The sequence below is a fragment of the Lactuca saligna genome, chromosome 3 (genome assembly GCF_052625555.1).
Source record: "Lactuca saligna cultivar CGN05327 chromosome 3, ASM5262555v1, whole genome shotgun sequence".
Lineage (NCBI taxonomy): Eukaryota > Viridiplantae > Streptophyta > Magnoliopsida > Asterales > Asteraceae > Lactuca > Lactuca saligna.
The window spans coordinates 24,099,784-24,123,463 of record NC_136419.1 but is presented as its reverse complement, the minus strand read 5'-3'; the positions used below and the strand labels follow the sequence as shown (position 1 = coordinate 24,123,463).

The following is a 23,680-nucleotide window of genomic DNA, read 5'->3' as shown; positions in this document are numbered from 1 at the left end:
CCATCAGTGATGGAGATTACTTGTTGAAGTGTGAAATTTAACATAGAAGTTTTAGTTGTTCAAATCATGTCCAAAAAATCATGAATCATGAACGGGCCTTGGGGCGGATTCCGCATATGCGGCTCAAAGAATATGGTTATCAATTTTCTTTAACTCAAATGATCAAAATCGTGATCACTCTTATGCATAGACCAAAAACAAGCACATTTATGGATGGAATTTATAATTTACTTAAAATATGTTTAAATTAGGAACGTGTTTGGTCAGAGATATTATGGACATGGAAAGACCGAGTACTTAAAAAAACATTTTATGTGTAAACGGTTCAAAAACGAACAAAATTTCATGAATTTCAGCGTAAATTCATCCCACCCATTATTTCTTTTCTTTTATGCCATTGATGGATGCATGAGGCAATGTTGGTGGTGTTTCTGAAGTTTTCATCATACTCATTATAAAATCGTCATTCTCCTATCGCCACCATAATCATTACCTCTTCTCTTCCCATATATATTAATCTAGGCCTGTTTTCATTGTCCCCATTTGAGCGAAATCCACACAAACTAATAATATGGCGACGCATAGAGACGTTGAGAGAGGGGATAAAAAAGGGCTCGAAAAATTGGCGGAGCCTTTTATAGACGATAGTTCAAAAGGCGTCCATCGTTCTAAACAAACCGATCAAAATGCTTCAGGCTCAATCGCGATGGTTCTTCTAAGCACGGCTGTTGCGGTGTGTGGCTCTCTCGAATTCGGAACGTGTGTAAGTTGATCAAAGCAATTTGTTTGATTTTGATTTTGATTTTGAATTGAATCTGCGAAAGAAGAAGAACGAGGGTTTTGTTTTGGTGGATTTTGAAATCGTTGTGCTTGTGCAGGTGGGATATACTGCTCCTACTCAAGCCGCTCTCAGCATTGATTTAAATTTATCGGTTGCTCAAGTAAATCGCTATTGTTCTTCATCAATTGATCACAATTACTGATTGTGAATTGTGATGGATTCTATAATTAATCGTTTAATATATCGTATCATGAATTCATGCAGTATGCCCTTTTCGGGTCGATAGTAACCATCAGTGCAATGATTGGAGCAGTCACCAGCGGTAGAATTGCAGATACAATTGGTCGAAAAGGGGTATGAATTATAACATTTTGTATAAAGAGTGCTTCATTGATTTGACTCTAGCTTCTGTGTTACGATTTTCAGTTCAATTTGTTTTAATTGTTTTCTTCAAGTTTCAAGAATGATTTTTCCCCATGCATGCATGTTGACGAACGAACTTTTAATATAGTATTATCATGTAACATGTACACATGCACATGACTGTCATATACATGTGATGGTATTGTACAACTATATCTGCATGAAGTACAACCTGCGAAATATATTCAGAGATTCATGTTTCCTGACACTTGTGTTTAATTAATTATCTACTATCCATGATCGATGATCGATGATGATGATGATGAAAACACAACACATGCAGGCAATGGCATTGTCCTCCGTGTTTTGCGTAGCAGGATGGCTTGCAATCTATTTTGCCATGGTAATTAAATCACAGTTATCATAATAATAACTAATTTTATTAATTAATTTTCAAATTCCAACATTATATCAAACCAATTATGCATTTTTCAAGTTATTTTATTTTCTTACTTCAGGGAGCTGTTTCGCTTGATACTGGCAGGTTCTTCACTGGATATGGAATAGGAATTTTCTCTTATGTGGTAATTAAATTGCCAAAATTACATTCAAACTTGAAATAAGCGCTATATATTAACTCCACAAACATATGAAAATTAAAGTGTTAATTAACACACATATGTATAGGTCCCAATATATATCGCTGAGATATCGCCAAAAGAGCTTCGTGGAGGGCTAACAACCATCAATCAGGTTAATTAAAACCCTTAAATTTCCTTACTATGAATAAGCATGGAGCTCAGTTAGTATCAGTACTTCATATTTTTCTGTTAATTAATTTATAATTTATGCAGCTCATGATTGTAACTGGTTCATCAATATCGTTTTTGGTGGGAACAATTGTTACATGGAGATCTTTAGCTTTAATCGGTATGTAAAACAGCAAAAGTACTAAAAAAAATTAACCATGAATCCAAAAACTTACAAGTGATTGAATATATGATTTGCAGGAATCGTTCCCCCTGTTCTTCTGGTGATTGGCCTAATGTTTATCCCAGAATCCCCAAGATGGCTCGTACGTTCTTACAAATTGGAAAAATTAGGGTTTTTTTTAATAGTTTAGGAGATGATAAATTATATATTATTTTAGGCAAAAGTCGGACGTGAAGTAGAATTTCAATCTTCTTTACGCCAACTCCGTGGAGCAAAAGCAAACATTTCTGCTGAAGCCGAAGAGATACATGTAATATAGTTATAGTTTTTCTGCTATATTAACTTAGTGCAAAGCAAAATTGATAAGTTAACAATTTGATCTGACCAAAGAGTGGGATTTTTTTTTTTTTTTTTTTTTATAAATATAGGAAACTATAATTGATCTTCAAAAACTTCCTCAAGCTGGAGTACTGGATTTGTTTGATGCGAGATACATAAAACCGGTTATTGTAAGCAAAGGACATTTTTATTTTTTCTTTAGTTACTTGATGAATTATAAATTTTATTCTATTAGAATTTGTTTTTGGTTTATGCATGCACGTTTTAGATTGGTGTTGGATTGATGGTATGCCAACAATGGTGTGGAATAAATGGAATCGGATTCTATGCAAGTGAAATCTTTAAAACTGCTGGTAACCCAAATTAATTACGACTTAATTTGGAACATATGATCATTAACTGCTTAGTTTAATGATTTTGTGATCACTTTTTATCCACAGGATTTGCCTCAGGGAAATCTGGAACCATTGCTTATGCCTTGATTCAGGTAGAAAGAACGACTTAATATAGAATAAATAGTGTTTCTCCATTAAGTCCTAATTCTTTTCTTGGTTCTATTCTTTTAATTTGTATTGTGTTAATATATTATTAATTGTTAAATCCAGATTCCTATCACGATTGTTGGCATGATCTTGCTGGACATATCAGGAAGAAGGATTCTCCTTCTGGTAAGTACAGAGCAGATTATAACCTTTGAACTAATTAAATTTATACTCCTGACTCTCAAAAGTCAAGGGTTATAAATATTGCAAAAAAAACTAACATTTTGTTTGTTGCTATCCTATCAGATTTCTTCATGCGGGACATGTCTTGGCGTTTTTCTTACCGGAACTGCATTTTATTTCATGGTTCATGCTCGTTGCTTATATGGGTTATATATTTGCAAGAAATATCAACATACTTTTATTTATATGTTTATTATATATATATATAGCATCCTAATTCCTACATTCATTTCTTCGTATTACAACATTGTAATAGAAAGAAATGAAAGTAAGATGCTATATATCATAAACAAATAAATGAAAGTACATTGTTATTTCTTGCTACACTAAAAAAAATCTGAGTGTTTGATTAATCCAGGGACAAGCCATGTTCCTTGGATGGGCTCCGCTTCTTGCTGCCTCTGGTGTTCTGGTATTCATAGCAGCATTTTCAATAGGAATGGGAGCAGTACCTTGGCTGATCATGTCTGAGGTAACCTTTCAAAATTTAGTTACTTTAAGTAATAGGAACATATATATATACTTTTGTTTATTATATTATATTATAGCATCCATCCTAGTTTCATTTAACAAACGGGTGCATGCATGCCTTTTGTATTTTGGTTCGCATAGATATTTCCATTGCACATAAAAGGTGCAGCAGGGAGTCTTGTTGTGCTAGTGAATTGGTTGGGTGCGTGGGTGGTTTCTTACAGTTTCAACTTCCTCATCAATTGGAGTCCTGAGGGTACGCACTACTTATATATAGTTAGAATTTGAATTCATGGTCTAAAGATTTTTGTTGCGTTTGTGTGTTGGTGTAGGTACCTTTTGGTTGTTTTCGGGATTTGGTATTATTACCATTGTGTTTGTAGTGAAAATGGTGCCAGAAACCAAAGGAAAAAGCTTGGAAGAAATTCAAGCAACTATCAACTCGTAATTCTTGTTATTTGGAGTTTAAAAGAAAAGGCATAATAGTCCTAGTAACATCTAATAGACGAATACGGGCTGCTTTAGTCAATTTTTGGTTTGGTTTTCTCCATTATTTATTTTTATATGTTAATTAGTTATATATTTTTTGTATGTTTCTTTTGGTATGTTTTGTTGTAGTGATATTAGAGATTCGATGGCTTATCGATTTGTAATGAAATTACCTATACTGGTTTCTTTTTTTTTTTTTTGAGGAATGAAAATATTTTCCAAGACATAATAGAAAAAGGTGTTCCAATTTGGTACCTTTTTTTTTTTTTTTTTTTTTTTTTTTTTTTTTTTTTTAGATTTGGTTGCCTGTTTCAAGGAAGTTTGGATTATGTAAATAATATGATTAAATGTTCAAATATGTAGGAATTAATGTTCACACAAATAGAGAACTTATAAATAACATATTCTACTATTACTATAAGCATAATAACATATTCTACTATTAGTATAAGCATATACACAAATACGTTTCGAAGGTGAGAACCAGATAAAAGAGTTTCTCTGGTGCCCAATTCCGTTTCAATTTTCCATTTCCAAAATGTAGAGCGAGATACACTTTGGTCGTCAAAGGAAATAAAAAGAATGGAATCCCCAATTCGGTATCCAAATTTCAGTATCCCGTTTCCGTTTCAATTTTCCATCTCAAAAAGAAGAAGAATAAAAGCTTTAACAGTAGGGTCGCCAGAGAAAAGAATTAAAAGCTGAGGTCGCCGGAGGAAAGAATAAACTTAAAAAATTTACAGTTGAAGTTGCGGGAAAGAAGAAGTGATGGCAGCAATGAAGAAGTCTTGAAACTAGGGGTGAGCATTTGGACCAGACCGGACTGAACCTGACCGAACTGGTTTATGGACCGGACCGGTTTCAAAAAATATTGTGGACCGTGGATCGAACCGGATTGAGACTTACATAATCCAGGTCCGGGTCCGGTTTTTCTTGTTTTTGGATACGGTTAGACTGATACAACTTTACTTGCATAGAGTACAAGTCGTTAAAATAAATTTTTGGGTCTGATACAACTCATTAAAACGAATATGTTGTTGGGTTTAATACGTTACAAGTTGTAAAAATGAATACGTTTTTAGGTTTGATATGATACAACTTGTAAAAATGAATATATTTCCGTTTCGTGCATAACTAATCTACCTTGATCTATAATATTATAAATTGCAAAATTAATTTTCCAAATAAAAGCAACTAACATATAAATCAAGTTCACTAACAAAAGTTAACAATCTTAGTATAAACATACAAAAGTATTACCGTAACACCAAAAATCACACTTTAAACTTTAAAATCAATCAAACTAACAAACTTCATAAACTTATAATCTAATCTTCTACAAGCCTCTTCCCCGTATCATTGTCATTCACATCTAACATGTTTAAAGCTTGTATAATATCTACATAAACACAAATGAAAATGTTGTTAGTATTTAATAAAAAGTAATAATTGTATTAAAAACAGAACAAAGATTGTAAATTTTTTTTACTCAAAGTTATATCATCATCGTTTAAAATGTCGTCAACGTCGTCAATTATCGGATTTGTAGACTTTCTCACCCAAACTTGGGTGCATAACAAAGCTTCAACTATCAATGTCGATAAACTAGTCCGGTACTCACTTACTACTCTACCACATGCGCTAAACGCGGACACAGACGCTACACTTGAGATATGTATCGCCAATATGTCTAAAAACAAAGAATTAAATTGTAACGACACTAATTTATAAGAAACTATGAAAGACTAAAAAAAGTAATCATCTTTCGCCATCCGAGCAACTGTCGGGAACCTAGTCGCATTTACTCTCCATCACCCTATAATTGAAAATTCTTTTTTATAATTAACTATATTCTCTTTCAAATAAGTTTGTAACTCTTTATCTATTGGATCCGAGTTGCTACCTCTCATACAAAAAAAATCGCCGAAAAATTATTATCATCATCAACATCAATGATTATTTGACTCACTTCTTGTTGAGATGATCCACTATTGTCAAATCGTTCCATGTAGGTCATAAATAAATTCTCCATCTTATTCTCAACCTTTCAGACCATTTATCGTGCTTACATGTAGCAGATCATTTTTTTTTAAATGCATGTACCAAAAAAACGTGATTTGGTGGTAGGATTAAGTAAAACCGCAAAGTACATAAAATCGTTCATCTTGTTGTATGCACCCCAATACTTGTCGTATTTCGTCTTCATGTCCTTTAACATTTTGAGAAAAAAATGGTTGACCACTTTCTTAGATGTATGTCAAAATCTAAGACTTCCCGGATAAAAAGATTTACCAAAGGTTTTGATGTAGCTGAAACAAGCTATGTTTTTTTGTCTTGAATTTTTCAAAGAACTTTACCATTTTTGTTACAATTTCAAAATCATACTTTTTCTCTATCGAGATCCTTTGCATATGATTTATCTATCAAAGATACATAAAATTCAGAATTATATTCTAAAATAATAGCTAAAAAGCTTAAATATTTCAGCTTTGATAGTTTATTTGAAGGATTGTAACTCATTGAATATAACACCAAAAACAACAAAATTATTGTCTAAATTCATCTACAAACTGCAAATTAAATTTTGGAAAAAACCGCATGTCAAACCGACTTAAAAAGAATGAGTTATGGTTGTTTAAAATTTTTCACAGATTATAAAATTTTAAAAATATTGTTGAAAAACTGAAATATTTCAGTTTTGATAGCTCAACTTTAAAGGATTGTAACTCATTGAATACGTAACACCAAAAACAACAAAATTATAGTATAAAATTCATCTGCAAACTGTAAACTAAATGTTGGAAAAAACTGAATGTAAATGTGACTTAAAACGAATGAGTTAAGGTTGTTTAAAAAATTTCACAGATTACAAATTTTTTAAATTCTTGCTGAAAAGCTAAAATATTTCAACTTTGATAGCTCAACTTTAAAGGACTATAAATCATTGAATATTACACCAAAAACAACAAAATTATAGTCTAAAATCGTCTACCAACTATAAACTAAACATTGGAAAAAACCACATGTCAATCCCATTTAAAACGAATGAGTTTTGGTTGTTTAAATTTTTTTTTACAGATTATAAAAATTTAAAAATCATGCTGAAAATCAGAAATATAACTTAAAAATAAATATTACCTCTTATGCCAAATTCCATAAATGCCTCTCAAATCTGGTATGCGAACTTCAATAACTTGAAAGTCGAGTTCCATCGGGTAGGGGTGTCACCACATAGAAACTTCTTCGTTTGTAATCCACAATCTTTTATAATCTTCTTGAACTTGTTTATTCTTTGTGGTGACAATCTAATATATCGTACTGCGTTTTGGATACACTAAACATGATAGTTTTAGTATTTTAGTCCATCCTTTATGATAATGTTTAAAATGTGGGTCATACACCTAACTTGGAAATTCTTTCCACCCTCATAAAAATTAGACAACTTTACGATAAGGTCCAAGGTAACGATCATGACATTTTTCATTTCCCATCCGCGAATACAATCGAGTAATTCTCGGCCCATATCATCTCCCTTATGGCTATCTATCTCCCAAAAGTTTATAATTCTCTTGTGCATTATCCAATTCTCGTCTATGAAGTGAGACGTGACCACCAAGTATAAGATGTCTGTTGTCAAATGTATAGCGGTATTTGGTTACTTAAAAATTGAAGAATTTTGGTTCTTTCTTTTATGTAAAACTTGGAAATATTCCGGGATATCGTATGTCTTGATGACCACATAAACTTAGCATTAAGTGTGTTGGTGTATTCCACAAAAGCCTTGTTTTGAACGAACTTGAAAGGTAGTTCGCCTACCACAAAAAGGTTACGTAATGATTTTTTGATTCTAGCATCATCATGTTTCCATGTTTTAACACTAGTCTCCCCATTTGTCTCCTTCTTTAGATTCAATTTGGTTTGAGTTTGATCATGTAGCTTAGTCGGGTTTTGTTTACACCCACCTACATGTTTGAGTAAACTAGAAGTCTCATTTCTATCCACATCGGGCTTAAGTAGCCTTTCACACCAATGACATTTCCCATGTCTTATTTTGACATCATCATCCTCTTCTATCATAACTTTATCAAATGTGTCCCAACAAGAGGATGTTTCTTTGCCACTTGTGTTTTTTTTTTTTTTTTTGCCACTTGTTTTTTCTTTGATACTTGTTCTTTTTCATTTATTAAGATTTGGTTGATCATTTTTTTCTAAATCATCAATTAAATTAATTTGTGGTGTCTTCTCAACAAATTCCTCTTCATTTACCCAAAAACAAATAAAATGATTCAATCTATCAACAAACATAACAATATACTTTATAACATTAAACAAATTTAAAAAAAAAAAAAAAAAAAAAAAAAAAAAAAGAAAAGAATAAATCAACAAAATATAGCAACATACTTTAAAGCATTCAACAAAGGTTAACAAAATTCAACCAACAATCGTACCATAGTTTACATATAATCATAATAAATCAACAAAATATAGCAACATACTTTATAACATTCAACAAAAATTAACATAATTCAACCAAAAATCGTAACCTAGTTTACATATAATCACAACAAAAAAATATATTCATAGAATATTTCATTTTTATAACTTGTATATATTGTCAAATATACATATTTATTAATTAGGTTTTAACAATTATATATTATATTTTTTTCATTACAAAAATATTACAAATTATATTACCATAAATAAAATATTTATACATAATAAATTTAAATTAATTATTGCTTTATTATGAAATATTATTAAATAAATAAGATTATATTTATAATAAATTATCAAAATCACGATCATATTTGATTACTATATATTATAAATTATATTACCAAGTTTCAAGTCTTTAGTAGATATTAAATTTTTTTATATGAATTCAATAAATAAATATTAAAGTCTATATAACATGATATTACAAATATTAAATATTATATTTAAATTATAATTAGTAGATAAAAATAAACTACAAATAAGTAAAATAAAAATGAGATAGACTAAAATTGACAATCAAATTTTCAATTCCATTTTTAGAGATATGAATTCTCCTAAATATTGGAAAATACTATTCTTATATCCAAAAATGAGGATGAAAATATGGTAGGGTTGGAGGAGAAAGATGAAAGAAATGAGAAAAAAAATGAAGTTTAGGGTGGATTGAAAATGCTTACAACTTAATTGGTTTGCAAATCACAATTGTACATAATCGTTGGAGTTGTGTAATGGTTTACTTAAAATCAGAGCATATATTTTCAAATATTAGATAACATTCTAAATATAAATGAAAAGTGTCGTCAACTTCCTTTAAAAACTTGTGGATATATAAACAGAGCTGTGCAAATATCAGTTCAATTTATGAAAACCTCTTCTACCATATCTTAATTAATCTTCACTTAGAATTACAACATCGTCTTTTTCTTATTACATATAAGCATGATATTTAGAATGACCGCATCATTTTTTTTCTTATTATGTATAAGCACTATTTATTAAAGTGTCATCATCTAGTAAAGTACGACCGACCCCCAAAAATGGATGCTTGAAGAATTTATTTACTAGCAAGAAATAAAGATATAACTTTACATTCAAGGGCGTTATCTTATATTAATGAGTAAAGGTTAGACACAAAAAAAACACTTAAATATATAATATATGTTAAGTCACTTTTAATGTCTTTCGCATAGGCTGGATGGAATGGGAGCGGGGAAGACCCGTGAGAAGCTTCCCGCCTGGCGGAACACCGCACCGTCGGTGCGGGGAAGGGTTGTGCGGGAACGGGTGAGGGGAACATCTCCCGCGTTCTCTCTCAGGTTGTGATTGGCTGTGATTTTTTTCTTTTTGAAATTCAACCGTTGAATAACGGTAAAAAAGTAAATATATTTATTTATTGATGCAAGCTAAATGGTTTTAAATGCATATATATATATATATATATATATATATATATATATATATATATATATATATATATATATATATATATATATATTATTTTTTAAACCTTTTTTAACACCTATAAATACACAAGTATTTACCATCAAACAACATTCACACAAACTCTCTATTCTTTCTATTTTCTTCTTAAAAAAAAAAATGAATCCCGACAATCAAACCCTAACTTCCGATCGAAGGAAAAAAAGTCATGGTTCGAGTTTAAACATCCCTTCTCGAAATATTTTTGCTATCGATTCATCACCACAAAGAGTTTATCCGATGCAAGTTCCAAATGTTTCACCGCAAATGTTTTCAAACTTTGTTGCGTTTCCGGATCAACAATCGTCAAATCAACCTCAACCCCAAACCCAACAACAACGCCAACTTGTCGATGAGTTATATGACTCGGAAGAGAAGACATGGTTCTCGAAACTCAACCAACACCACCCCCACAAAGACGTAAAGGGAAAAAAACAAGCGCGTGAGGGTGTCGCACAACCGGGAAGACAAAAGCCGACAATATGGCTTCCACACGAAGTGTTAGTTTTGGTCAAAGCTTGGGGTGACATTTCTGAAGATTAGATTCAAGGAAACGCACAACCGGGAGAGCATTTTTTGTTTCGTATTTTAGAACAATTTCGAGATGAGCTAGAAAAAGGCGACGACTACTGTACGAAACATCAACTGAATTCGAGGTTTTGAGAAATAGCAAAGGGGGTTTCAAAAATAAACGGGTTGTACAACAACCTAAAAACCCAATGAAAAAGCGGCCAATGCGACGAAAAAAATACTTCAAGAAGCTTTACAGTTTTACCTTGAGAAAGTCGGAAAACCATTCAAGTGACATGATTGTTGAAAATTATTGGTCCGATCTCCTAGGTGGAAAAAATACGAGCAAAATTTTATTTTTGGAGTCCAAAAATCAAAGCGAACGAAAACGGACTCTAATGGTTACACAACCTCCTCCGATGCCCGGGTCGGTCTAGATTTAAATCAGGACGACCAACTCGAGCTAGAAGAAATTATCCGCCCAATGGGTATGGACAAAGCGAAGAGAAAGGGAAAAGGGACTTCTTCGTGTGCATCTAAGTTCAGCGTGGACATTGACGAAATGCGAAAAATAACATCGTTGTTTGATCGATATAATCTTAATTTTCTGAACGTTTGGTTTTCGACAAAGAAAAAGAAGAAACAAGGAAAAAGAAGCGGGCTGAGAGACAAAAAATTGAGGATATGAAGTTTTTGAGGCAAAACATTGATCATCTCTCGAGCTCATGATCAAGAAGAGGGAAAAAGTTATGAAAAAATATTTTCCGTAGGTCGTTGTTGGTTTGCTTGATTTTTAGTTTGTGTTGTTTTTTATTATTATTATTTTCTAGGTTTTTAAATTTTAGATTTAATGTAAGTTTTATTTTAATTAATGAAATGCTTTTTATTTTTAATTAAATTTTATGTTTAGTATTAATTTAAAAATTATAAATCACAGAAAAAATTAATTTTAGAGTAAATTACACGAATGGTCCCTATGGTTTAGGGTAATTTTCACGTTTGATTCCTAACTTAATTTTTTAATTCGGAAGGTCTCTATTGTTTGTTTTTGTTACGCACTTGGTTCCTATCTTACCTAAAAAAACTATTTTGCCTAAAAAAACTATTTTGCCCTTGAGGATGCGTTTTTTATTCGATGACCTTTGTTATCCTGTTGGTCAAATGACTCTGAATCCAATTAAACAAAATTTCATACCTTGAAGATGCGCTTTTGATTCGACAGCCTACGTTGTCTTATTGGTCAAATCATGCCATCAAATTATTACCACCATCGCTAATTATGTACATCAACCACATTTGAGGTCAATCTGCCGCTAGTATCAATCCCTGGGAAATTTTGTTGGCAAAATATTTGTTGATAATCTCTGACAAAGTTGTGGCTGTTTGTTTGGTTTCCAAGTTTTGCACATTGTATCGAATTAGCGACAGCTAGTTCGGTCGCTAATCATGGGTAAAGTTTTCCTATGCCGTTTTATGCGACGGTTTTGATCCATGGGAAATCCGTTGTTAAATCCCATCGCACAGCGACAGATTTGCTGTGGTGTGTGAAGCACAGAGTAGACCAAATTAGGAAGGTGGTGGCCAGCGAGGGGATCACAAGGGGCAACAAAAAGGGTGTTTGGTAAAGAGGTACACAATTGAGGGGGCATTATGATTATTTTATCACTATAAAGATTAGAGAGATCTTGAAAGTACAATGAGTAAACGTGTAAGAAAAAAGAACGACCTAAGTTAGACAAACCGGAAAATATGTTTTGTGACTTTTAAAAGTTACATTATTTACCCATAGCGATCGCCACACATATGACATGTGGCCATTTAGATGTCACATAATCAACTTTAGTTGTGCAAGCAAAAAATATAATCACGCTGCAAGGTGGAACCTTTTTTTCCATGTTTAAAGAGATATGGTATACAAATTGAAAATATGTCGCTACTCTACGACATTTAATTAACACTGAAAAGTCTGAGTTTCTATATTTTTTCCATTTAATTTATCATGATATCACAATACAGATAATGGACAGCGTACAATATTAATATCCATATTCATTGATATATGTAATGAGATATACAAAATCAAACAAATATTCATGAGATTTGTTACACATATATAAATATGAAATAAAACAACAACATAATTTACAAAACCAAAATTGAATCAAACCATCACTCACTTCACTTGACTATCTGTTTAATTGCCTCCTTTTAAGTCTGCCCTAAAAAACAACAAATCCAGCACCATATATAATATCCCAAAAATAAATAAAATTAAAACCCCGTTTTGTTTTTTCAGTTATTCCCCCCTTCAGGGATCAAATTATGAACACTTTGTTCCGTAGGTGTCCCCGGAATATACGGGACAAAACCACGACCCCCAAAAACAGGACGCATAAACGCATTATCAAACTTTCTCCAATAATAATGAACTGTATGAGAAGGTGTTGAAAGAAGCACACGTAGATTCGCTGGATTGAGCACTGACGTTGCTTCTTGACCCCCACCAGCTTCCGGGTCCCGCTCATTTCCTAAAAGCGGGACCACAAACGATTTTGGGCTCGTTGGCTCTGAGGAAGCCATTCTCGACATGTTTTTAGATGGAGGTAGCAATAGCCTCACTAGAGGCTTTGTTATCAATCCAAAAACCTACCCCCAAAAAAAAAACAAAATATTAAAAAAAAACAAATAAACAAACATCTTATGTTAAATAGTAAAACCAAGACTAAGAGTACTTTACCACTGTACTGAAAAGGACTACAGTGATTGTACTTGTTATCATGATTGCATTCCCACGCAACTGTGTATGACCTAGCCTTGTGAACTGGACCATGAACAAAAGTTATAGACTAGTAGAGACTTAAAACCATGATACAAGTTATAACTCATGGTTTAAAAAAAAATATTATATAATTGACCTGGTTATAAGCAAGGGCCATGGAGACAGCGCCTCTCATAAGACCAGCCCACCAAATCAAAACCTTAAAATATAAAAGTTTAAGGTAAGAAGTTGAGGATTTATTTTTGGTATGATGCTTAAAGTGGAAATTAACATGAAGATTAATAATAAGATCATACTTACTTGCTGCCTAAAAGTAATTTTCTCATGTGCATTCTTCTTTGCTAAGTTGGCTAAAAATGATAAGGGGAAAACAAAGCATCCTCTTCCAACCAAAACTAACCCCAGTAAAATTGAGCTCACTCCTATTGATTTTCCAGGGCTGATATATAAAAAAAAAAAAAAAACATTTATGACAAGAATGAGAAGGGCATTTACGATTTTTGTATCATTAACATCAGTTTATGCAATACCTGTCTTGTACGAAGTTCCATTTTTCAATATCCAAAGCATCCATACCAACATAAAGAAAGATAAAAAGCTCTGAAATAAACGACAATGTTGCAAAGGCATGCCTGAAAATATGAGTGAGTATAGAGACTGATGAGCTAATGAGTTCTTCAAAAATATAGTGTTACAATTAGAGTAGGTAGGCATACTTGGTAGTGACTCTAGATTTTTCTGTAACATTATGCCAAGTGTAATGAGACATTACTATTCCACAGAAGAATACTGTGAGAATGCCACTTAAATAGAATAACTGCAAAACACAGAATAAGTGCTATTAAGTAACTAACTAACTAACTACCCAAAGCTTATTAACTAATATAGGTTGCAAGTTAAATGTGGGAAAAATCTTACTTCAGCTAGCATATATGACATATAAGCCATTAGAATCATGATAGCAACTTCTCGATCCGTTGAATGTCTATAATTCAGCAACACAAAGAATAGTTTTTTTTTCTTTATATAAAAATATCAACTTATGAAGAAAAAAGATGTAATCTATAATTCTATGTACCTTCCAAAGTATAATTTTTTTATAATATAAGCACTTAGCAGCCCAGCCTGCATAAAGAGAGATAAAATGCCACATCACATGATCATGTCTTCCAAGATATAATTTAATTTTTTTAAATGATGAATATTTAGGAAAATTGTTAAGAATATGGATAGATGAGACTCACACCAGCTCCTAAGACTGTGCTTGTGACAAATAAATAGAAGAAATTTCCAACTAATTGAAATGCATCACTTGTTGTGATTCTACTTAGATCAAAGTTTTGGACTGCATTGAAGATCACTACTGATGTGGCATCATTCACTACCCCTTCCCCAAACACCAAACTGTACAATAAAGGGGTCTCATCTTGATTCAGCACCTGGATTGTTAAATAAGATATATGTTATCTCACAAACAGGGTCTAATACTTTAATTATGATTATATAAAATCTTAATGATGTTTATTCATTATTGACCTGCAAAGTGCAAACAGAATCTGTTGCAGAAAAGATTGCACCTAAGGCTGGAAGAAAAAAAAAAGTTGGAAATGTTAGGAAATTAAGAGACATTAATGAAAAGTGAAAAAAAAAAAAAAGTAAGGAGTAAATGATACCAAGAAAATCTCCTAGGTCAAGAGAGCCAACATTCATTCTTTTGAAAATGTTTATAGCCCCTGTAAAAGAAGTTAGACAAAATTGTTCATATGTGATAATTTACAGAATCTACATATAGTTTATCATATGATAAGAATATGAAATGGAGATTGTATTAAAGTGAAGATGTTGGTTTATACCATATGAGATGATGGTGAAGGATATTACAGTGCCAATAGCACCAAATAGCACAATGGTCATGAAATTGCGGAAAAACTGTTTCTTCTTTACCTGGAACCTGTTGGTTTTTGATTGCAAAGAAAATAGAAACATTCAAAGCAAACAGATCATAATTTATAATCATATATAACTTTTGAAAAGAGTAAAACACACCCTGCATTGAAGATGATCGGTGGAAGAAGGTAAATGAAGAAAAGGTCTTCACTAAAGACAAACAGATGTGAATTTGTTCCTCCAGTACTTAGCAAAATAATAGCACCAGTGCATAGACCCTGTCATTGTCATCCACGAAAAGTAACTATTAAATTCAAATTTCTTTTTCTCCTTTGATCAACAAAAAAATTTGATCAGAATTCAGAACTCCTGTGATTAAATCTATAACGATTTCATCAAATTCCGGAAAAATAAACGTATTGTTTCGGTTTTATGATTAGCATAAATATACTTACGATGAAAAGGGCGGTAATAGATTCATTCATCCACCGGCTCTCCTCCAAAAGATGGCCAATCACGATACAAGCACAAAGAAGAGCAACAAACAGATTCATATTAACAATGGAAGCGTACTCTGAGGTGCTAAGTGTAGTAGAATTCATCTTTCCAACCAATGATCCTAAATCAGCCCCCATTGTAGCCAATTGATCAGGCCCTTCCATCAAACTAACGACCAATATCAGAAGCCCTTCACCTGTCAAAACAATTCGTAAATTAGAAATTCACAATATCACGTCGATAAATAAACACATGAAAACCTCAATGGGGTCGCCACCTCCAATTATTTATACAATCCCACTTCTGTATTATATAAAAAACGGATACATACGGATTTGAGCGTTAAACCAAAAAACGAATACATACTGACGCAGACGCACACACACAGAGCCATGTATAGAGTTGAAATTACCAAAACGATAGCATAGATCAACGAATTTGAACAACGTAACAGAGAGATGATTCGGCCTGGATTTCAATACTTCAAAAAAATGAATACGAATTCTGAACGAACGGCGACAATATTAGGTTTCACTCTCCAGAGAAAAAAAGGAGAATGCTGGAAGGCCACGAACAAGTAGTGGAGGTATTCATATATGGAGGGAGAGAGAGAAGAGAGGGGAAAGTTTAAATATTGCTCAAGAATTTCAGGACCCTGAACTATCCAACACGTACAAATCGAGTCCCTACAACTTAGCTATAATCAATGTTATTCCTATAGTATCAACTATGCCACGATCAGTCCCTTATATAACTTCTACATGTTTTGTCGTTTGAATTTTATGCGAGTGGTAAACTACTCTATTAGTAACATTCTTAATATAAGAAAAATATATGATGAACAATAAAATTGAAAAATCATGAAGATTAATTGGAAACTATTTTAATTCTAAGATATTCTAATAATTATAATAAGGATATGTTTGGTTTGTCACAAATAGTTGATGATAAGTTAATTTATTTTTTGATTTGTTTAAGTTATTATGTTTAACAATTAACAAAACTTACAAATAAACTTAATAACTAGTATTTTAAAAAGCTAGTTAAACTAACTTTTCATAAGTTTTTTTTTAAAAAAAAAATCTAATTATATTGTTAATTAATTATAAAAAAACATATTCTATTGTGTTTTTATGTTATATTATATATTTCTACTAATTTATCAAGAATTTTTTTTCAAACACTATTTATATTAACTAGTTTTTCAGCTATTGGTTGGTACGTCAAACATAACCTAACTTGTTTAAAATAAGATTATAATTATAAGCCTTTTACTTTGTGATTTTCTTAAAAAAATGTTAAAATATGTTTGTAAAATTACTATATGTCTATATTTAAATGTCACATAATTTTGAAAACTATGTTACACTAAACAACAGTAATAATCTTCAATAAGGATGTAAGAGAGAACAACTATTAACACTAATTCATTTGTAATGATGTACGCAATTTTAAATAATGAACTTTTTAAAAAGATTGACTTTTGAAAGTTTCTTTAAGGGAAAGAATATAGAAGACTTTGAATGTTTGGGTTGGAAAGGTGATAATTGGTTGGAGTGGGGATGGGTCTCAAATGTATGAGTCGTGAAAAGAGGGGCTGAAAAAGGAGAAAACAAAAGTTGGAGGACCCACAAGCAAATAATAATGTTCATACCAGGTTACACGCACTCATTTCCTTTTCGTTATGCTTCCATGCTGACCACTCATTACTGTCATACTTTCGCTCTCACTCGCTCACTTTTTGGGCTTTCATTAAGGCACCATTTTTGCCCTTCCCCACGCCTCTTTTACTAAGTCCACACCAACTGCTTTTAAAATGACCTTGTTACCCTCGGATCATTTTTTTACACTGACAAAACAGATAAAAACATCACTGTGTTTTTATAATCTTTTTAATATTTTTTTAAAGTTAATTAATTTTGCTGGTAATATTTTTGTAACTGGTAATCTCGTATGGTCTGTTGGTATTCTTTATATTTTTTTACACTGAAAAAACAGATAAAAACATCACTGTGTTTTTATAATCTTTTCAATATTTTTGAAAGTTTATAAATTTTGCTGGCAATTCTTTTGGAACTGGTCTGTTAGTATTTTCTTTATTTTGTTTTTAGTCGTACACATTTACCTTTTGTTTCTGAATTCAATTTGTTATGCATGATCCGTTGTATTCTACTAAGAATATACCGTTTCCGGTGCAAAAAAATCAAACGTATCAAATTCAAATATTATATCCACTAGATCTATGGATGTAGTTTTCAAAAAAATTGACTTTAGCATGCAAAAAGGCTTAGCAACGCAACTTTTTATCTGTTTGTCTTCTCATTCGTTGTACGATTATAACTAATATGTATTAACTTATTATAACAATTAAATTCAACTTCAAAGGGAAAAAAGAAAAAGTCAAAACTTCAAAAATGGTGTCTGTGGTTTTCGGAAATCTGAAGTTTAATCTCTAATTTTTAAAACCTCACAGATGGTCTCTGTGATTTCAAAACTTTTAACAAATTATCTTTTTCGCTAACTCCGTTACTTTTTCGCTAAAACCTCACACATGGACCATTTATTAAGTTTTGCCTTATTTATTATGAATGTTTTTTTTATACTGATAGTTTTATGTAATAACTTAATTAAAACGAAATTTTTGGCCTATATTTTTGGGATGTTACAGAAAAAAGTAAAAAGATTTATTGTTCCCAAATTTCATTGAACGAAGGAACTAGAGTAAATGAAACGATCAATTTTATTCCAATTTAAAATGATGAAGAGAAAAAAATAAAATGTGTAATTTTCCTTTTTATTCTCGCCAACTCGGAAATAGGAAATACAAATTTATTTCTCTTTCATTTTTCTTTTTTTCTCTTTTTAGTTTCTTTCGCATTCTTATCTTTTATTTGCTAAAACTCAAAAATTAGATGTTATTTGTTAATTAAAAATTGATATTAACATACAATTAGATGGGATTTTCAACAAAATTTTTTGCAAACTCATAGGTTACGTTATCATAGTTCTTTTTGAAGAAAGGAAATGCAAATAAAGAACACAAAATTGGTGTTTTTAAGTTTTTCAAGAATAGAAGGGAAGAAATAAATGCTTCTGAGTTTTTACTTAAAGACAGAAAGAAAAGAAAAGGAAGTATGTTCTAAGTTTTATTGTGAACTTCTCAATTTTTTCGGTCATTTTAAAATATTTAATTTATACTTATTTAAAAAAGAGTTTATTTATAACTGCGGAATTTGTTGTATAAAAATATTTCTGGAGAAATGTTTTCTATTTATTACTAAAAACTTTGGAATATCATAACTGATACAAGAAGCTTAAGCATAAATAGGCCTAACAGTATCTTAGACTAATAGTCTATATCTCCTTGAATCTCTCATCATTCATGTACACTTGTACCGCTACCTGTGATACAAGGAAACTGAGTGGGTCGGGTTGGGAAACCTGGTAAGCACATAGACTTTCTGTAACATCTCGATATTGAGATATTTTTATTTTTAAACCCTAAGTATGAGAATTTATTTCATTTTATACCTTGTATGTGAATTAATTACTAAATTGGACCCAAATAACATTTTCATAATTTTTGGGAGCTGCGCACAAACGTTAGGCGTAAGTGGCCAGAGTGCAAACCCTAATTTTTAGGGTTTGGACCCTATTTAAACACCATTATGTCCTTTAAGTCTCTACTCTCTTTAGTGTAATGCTAAAGTCTCGGTAAGTTCTTATTTTAACCTTGCATATTTATATTGTCCCATTTTTACCCTTGAGTTGTACGCGGGGCGTATAATGAAGTACGCTTAGCGTACGAATGATGAAGTGAGTACGTGGGGGGTACCAGGTGGTACGCTTAGCGTACTCATGCAAGGGTGATTAGGGGTTCGGGATGCGTACGCGGGGCACACATGATGGTTAATGAAAACCCTAATTTTAGGGGTTGGCCACTATATAAGCATCCTTATGGACTTGAAACCCTCATTTCACCAGCCTCCTTGTTCCCTTTACCCTACTTTCGAACCCTAATCCTACCTTGTGTGCTTTTGGATCTTAGAAGGCCATTAGAAGAGTATTTTGGTGCTTTTGAAGGAAGGTGTTCACTCTTGAAGATTTATTGCCGTAGTTAAAGCTTTTAGATCCAGAACCTCATCAGCTTTTGGCTCTCATTTGAGGTATAAAGTCTTGAACTTGGTATTTATTTTCTTAAATCTCTTTTGGGTTGGTTTGATGGACTCTTTTGGTCCCATTGACAAAGTATCATGAGTCCATGATGTTTTTAGAGCATAGAGTTGCCACTCTTAGTGTTATTGGGACCTATAATCTTAAAGTTGTCATTTTGGGGGTTGAAATCCATCCATGCATGAGTTAAGGCCATTTACATGGAAGTAGAATGCTATTTTTGGAGTTTTGGCTTATTTGGGGCATGCATTGGTTTAGACATTAAGTAGGACTCAAATCTGTGATTTGGACCCTTAGGTTAAAGCATTAAGTGCTTAATGGCGAAAATGACTTAACAGTGAAGTATGTTGGGCATACAATCTGGTATGCGCAGCGTACAGGTCATGAAGCTAGTACGCGCTGCATACTGTAACATCCGTAAATTTTTGAAAATTTTAAAAATTTTACATAAATACAAAACCAATCATTTATTTCATATTGTTTTCAAAATAGGTTTCACATAAGAGTTTTTCCCAGAAATCATAACATGAAATACAATGAGGTGTATGATCAAGCCTTCTCCTTTCCACGATCATTTGAAGTACCTGAAACACAACCGAAAACTGTAAGCCTAAAGCTTAGTGAGTCTTCCCCAAAATACCAACACATAAACATAACCAACAACAACATGCACATATGAGCCTTTAGTCTGAATGGACCGCTCCCGAGCCTTCGTCGTGACTGGACCGCCTCGCAAGGCCTACAACCTATCCAGACCACTCGTCGGGCCTTCGGCCAAACTAGACCGCCTCGCAGGCTTGCAATCTATCCGGGCCTCCTTAGGTCAGTTGGTCTTCAACACAAAGCAGTACCGCCACAACCCAAACACACACACATGTCGACATATACATAACTCATAAACACATAATTAATCAACAGGCAAGCATAGATCATACATATCAATAAGCATAGTACATCCTATTTACAAGGATACCAATCTAATAGTCGTAACAACATATTAGCATCCTAAGATAACTAGGATAACAATCCAAAAGGGTCAACATTGGTGCCTTCGACCCATAAGTGTAGTGAGGAAACTCACCTCACAAACATCACTGACTGATAAGATCCAACTCTCAAATCTCAACTCCTGACTTAAATTCCTACAACCAACATGTGACTATTTCTATCAAACCCCCGAAATACCCAAAACGCCCTCAAAATCAAACTTGGTCAACCATGGTCAAAATTAACGTCAACGGTCAAGGTCAACAGTCCATGTTGACCTAACTCGTCAAGTTCCCTCAGAAATCGGAAAGTCGGGAAAACCCTAGCCAACTCATCAAGCTGGCTGGACAACTCGAAGAGTTTTCCTCATGTTAAACATATTTGGATGATCCTTCGATTCCAGGGACCCTAAGACTCAAATATGAACTCTAAATGTGTCTTAAAGGATAAAGTTTCCAACTTTATCCTTTAGGACTACCCCACATGCTCAAAAGCTCTTATCCAAAGCTTGAAACTCAAAGGCTTAACCATTAACCCCAAAACCCTAGAGATATGGGACCCATCCTTTCAAAAAGAGGTCATCACCTAAAAAACGTCCCAAAGAGTGAAGTTCTATAGACATGCATGTCCAATGCATTTCTTGAAGCCAAATGGGCCAAAAAGGGAAAATATACCCTAAAATCCATGCATGGCATCAAAGCTTGACAAAAACCTAGATCTAACCCACTGCAAGGCCATCTTGCCCTGGAGATTCATAAAGTTGCAACCTTTATGAAGCCCATGCATGCAACAACCAAGAATAAAGAGGAAAAAGGGAAAAACTTAAGATCTAGCTACACATATAGATAAAAATTGGATCTTGAATACTTACAACAGTCCACAAGAGTGCTAAGCTAGAAACTAAAGGCTTTGCTTGCTAGATCCTTGCTTCTTTCACACAATCTTCTCCTTCTTTGCTCCAAAATGCCACACTAACTCACAATATGAGAAGAAGTGAAGATCAGGGATAACAAGGTCGATATTAGGGTTTGGGAGGTTGATAAGAGATCAGCCTCAAGGACTTAAGGAGGTTATATAGGATGAAAACCCTCAAATTTAGGGTTTCTCATCCAGTCGCCAACTCGTTGAGTTGGTCCAACAAAGTTCACGGCCCAAGAGCTTTCTACACGTCGAGTTGAGGCCATCAACTCGACGAGTTCCAATGGGATTTTTCCTTTCAAAAAATAAATCATATATCTGGAAGTTGGCATGTTACAACTCTCCCCTACTAGAACTAGGCTTCATCCTCGAAGCCTGCTGCGATGAACGGATCTGGATAATGCATCCCACTGAGCCAAATGATCTAAAATTATAAATTGTGGTGTACTAATGAATTTTAAAAAGTTTGACCCCATATAAATTCCAATTTCGCTACTAGGGGTTAATGTGCATGCTCGTTTGTTTTGTTCCTACAAAAGGTAGTTATATAGGTCGATATGAAAATCCGTTTGACCCTCACTACTACCCGATGCATCACTAGTAGAGGCGGTTACACTTGCAAAAGTGTTTGACATATTGCTATATTTTGTAGCATAAATGTCAAACAAATTAGTAAAAGTATTATTAAAATTTTTAATTTGGTTATGGATGTAGTTTGAGTTATCTTTTCGCAAATTTAAGAGATGGAAATTTTGGTAATCAAAGCCTCTACAACTGTAACATTGATACATGATTTTAATGTCGCGGTGCAAGTAAAAAGTGGTTGCATTTCTTTGAAATATTTGACTAAATTTTCTCTCAATGGTTTCGTAACCAACACAAATATTTCACTTTTTTGTTCAAAATGTTCCAACTGTGTGGACATCAACCATAACTCATTTAGTAACAAAGGATTTGTAGGATAATACACGCCCGATAAAAAAGTGGTTGATTGTTTAAAAACTTTTAACATTTCCACAAACTCTTCCATCAAATCCCAATCAAAATCTAAAACCGGGTTTTTTCCTTTTGAAATTGTGTCATAAAATAATTTCAAAACGATTCTTTGATGTGTCAAACTTTCAAACATCATGCACGTCGAACTCCATCTAGTGTCAACATCCCAATGAGGACTATATTGAGTTACGTTAATGGAAACGACAAACTTTCGATAATTTTCCATTGTAGCTTTATTTTTTCCAAAAACTGTAGTAAACACATTTTTGACATTTTCAATCGTAGATTCTATCATTTTTAAACCATCTTGTACGGGTAGATTAATAATGTGACAAACACATTGAATATGAAAAAACGAGCCATTTGTAGTTAATCTTTTTGTCGTTGTGGTATTGTTACTTGCATTGTCAAATGAAATAGAGAAGATTGTGTCGTCTAAATTATAAGTCACTATAACGCTTACTAAAATTTAAAATAACAGTGCCCCCGCGTGAGGATAGGCAAAAAGTTTAAAAGTAATAACTCATTTGTTCATTACCCAACTAGAGGGGTCGATTCAATGTTTCGTGACAACAAGATATCTTTTGGAAATACTTTCGATGGATGACTAAATATCACAAGTTAAACAAACACTGGTTTTTAAATTTAAAAATCTCAATTCCATATCTTTTTTTGGCTATAACCCAATACTTTATAGCATCACGTCTAAGAGTAGTGCGATGTAACACCCTGAGATTTTGCAGGTATTTCGAATCCTCTCTTTTAGTATTATTTTGTCATTTGTAGCCCCTGGGGTTAGAAGAGTCGACCCATGAGGAGCCTAAGGGCTAAAGTTGTAACTTTTAGAACAAG

The 23,680-nt window shown here is 32.8% G+C and overlaps 2 protein-coding genes across 2 annotated transcripts; one reads left to right on the top strand and one right to left on the bottom strand.

Moving 5' to 3' along the window:
- Window positions 1–350: 350 nt before the first annotated feature.
- Window positions 351–4,393, top strand: LOC145034811 (sugar transporter ERD6-like 16). The gene is made up of 17 exons (XM_078983328.1): window positions 351–763; window positions 879–941; window positions 1,046–1,135; window positions 1,488–1,547; window positions 1,663–1,728; window positions 1,832–1,897; window positions 1,999–2,074; window positions 2,155–2,219; window positions 2,295–2,387; window positions 2,506–2,586; window positions 2,685–2,769; window positions 2,857–2,903; window positions 3,022–3,084; window positions 3,205–3,264; window positions 3,500–3,613; window positions 3,754–3,868; window positions 3,945–4,393. Exons 1-17 carry the CDS (start codon window positions 572–574, stop codon window positions 4,058–4,060), a joined length of 1,452 nt encoding a protein of 483 aa, XP_078839454.1. The 5' UTR covers window positions 351–571; the 3' UTR covers window positions 4,061–4,393.
- Window positions 4,394–12,619: 8,226 nt separating this feature from the next.
- On the bottom strand, window positions 12,620–16,336 carry LOC145034809 (sodium/hydrogen exchanger 1-like). The gene is made up of 15 exons (XM_078983326.1): window positions 16,167–16,336; window positions 15,712–15,950; window positions 15,416–15,534; window positions 15,223–15,320; window positions 15,043–15,102; window positions 14,906–14,952; window positions 14,614–14,808; window positions 14,448–14,494; window positions 14,288–14,354; window positions 14,086–14,186; window positions 13,900–14,001; window positions 13,670–13,808; window positions 13,506–13,568; window positions 13,328–13,411; window positions 12,620–13,236 (listed from the first exon to the last, which is right to left on the bottom strand). The coding sequence occupies exons 2-15, from the start codon at window positions 15,916–15,918 to the stop codon at window positions 12,883–12,885; spliced, it is 1,683 nt and encodes a 560-aa protein (XP_078839452.1). The 5' UTR covers window positions 15,919–15,950; window positions 16,167–16,336; the 3' UTR covers window positions 12,620–12,882.
- Window positions 16,337–23,680: the final 7,344 nt, after the last annotated feature.

What these genes read in the sequence shown, in the direction of transcription:
- LOC145034811 (XM_078983328.1), top strand. Translation starts at nt 572, where the DNA reads ATGGCGACGCATAGAGACGTTGAGAGAGGGGATAAAAAAGGGCTCGAA. An exon ending in CTCTCGAATTCGGAACGTGT is followed by an intron (nt 764 to 878) that starts GTAAGTTGATCA and finishes GTGCTTGTGCAG; the next exon opens with GTGGGATATACTGCTCCTAC. An exon ending in GAGATCTTTAGCTTTAATCG is followed by an intron (nt 2,075 to 2,154) that starts GTATGTAAAACA and finishes TATGATTTGCAG; the next exon opens with GAATCGTTCCCCCTGTTCTT.
- LOC145034809 (XM_078983326.1), bottom strand. Translation starts at nt 15,918, where the DNA reads ATGGAAGGGCCTGATCAATTGGCTACAATGGGGGCTGATTTAGGATCA. An exon ending in CTATTACCGCCCTTTTCATC is followed by an intron (nt 15,535 to 15,711) that starts GTAAGTATATTT and finishes TGACAATGACAG; the next exon opens with GGTCTATGCACTGGTGCTAT. An exon ending in AAATTACTTTTAGGCAGCAA is followed by an intron (nt 13,569 to 13,669) that starts GTAAGTATGATC and finishes TTATATTTTAAG; the next exon opens with GTTTTGATTTGGTGGGCTGG.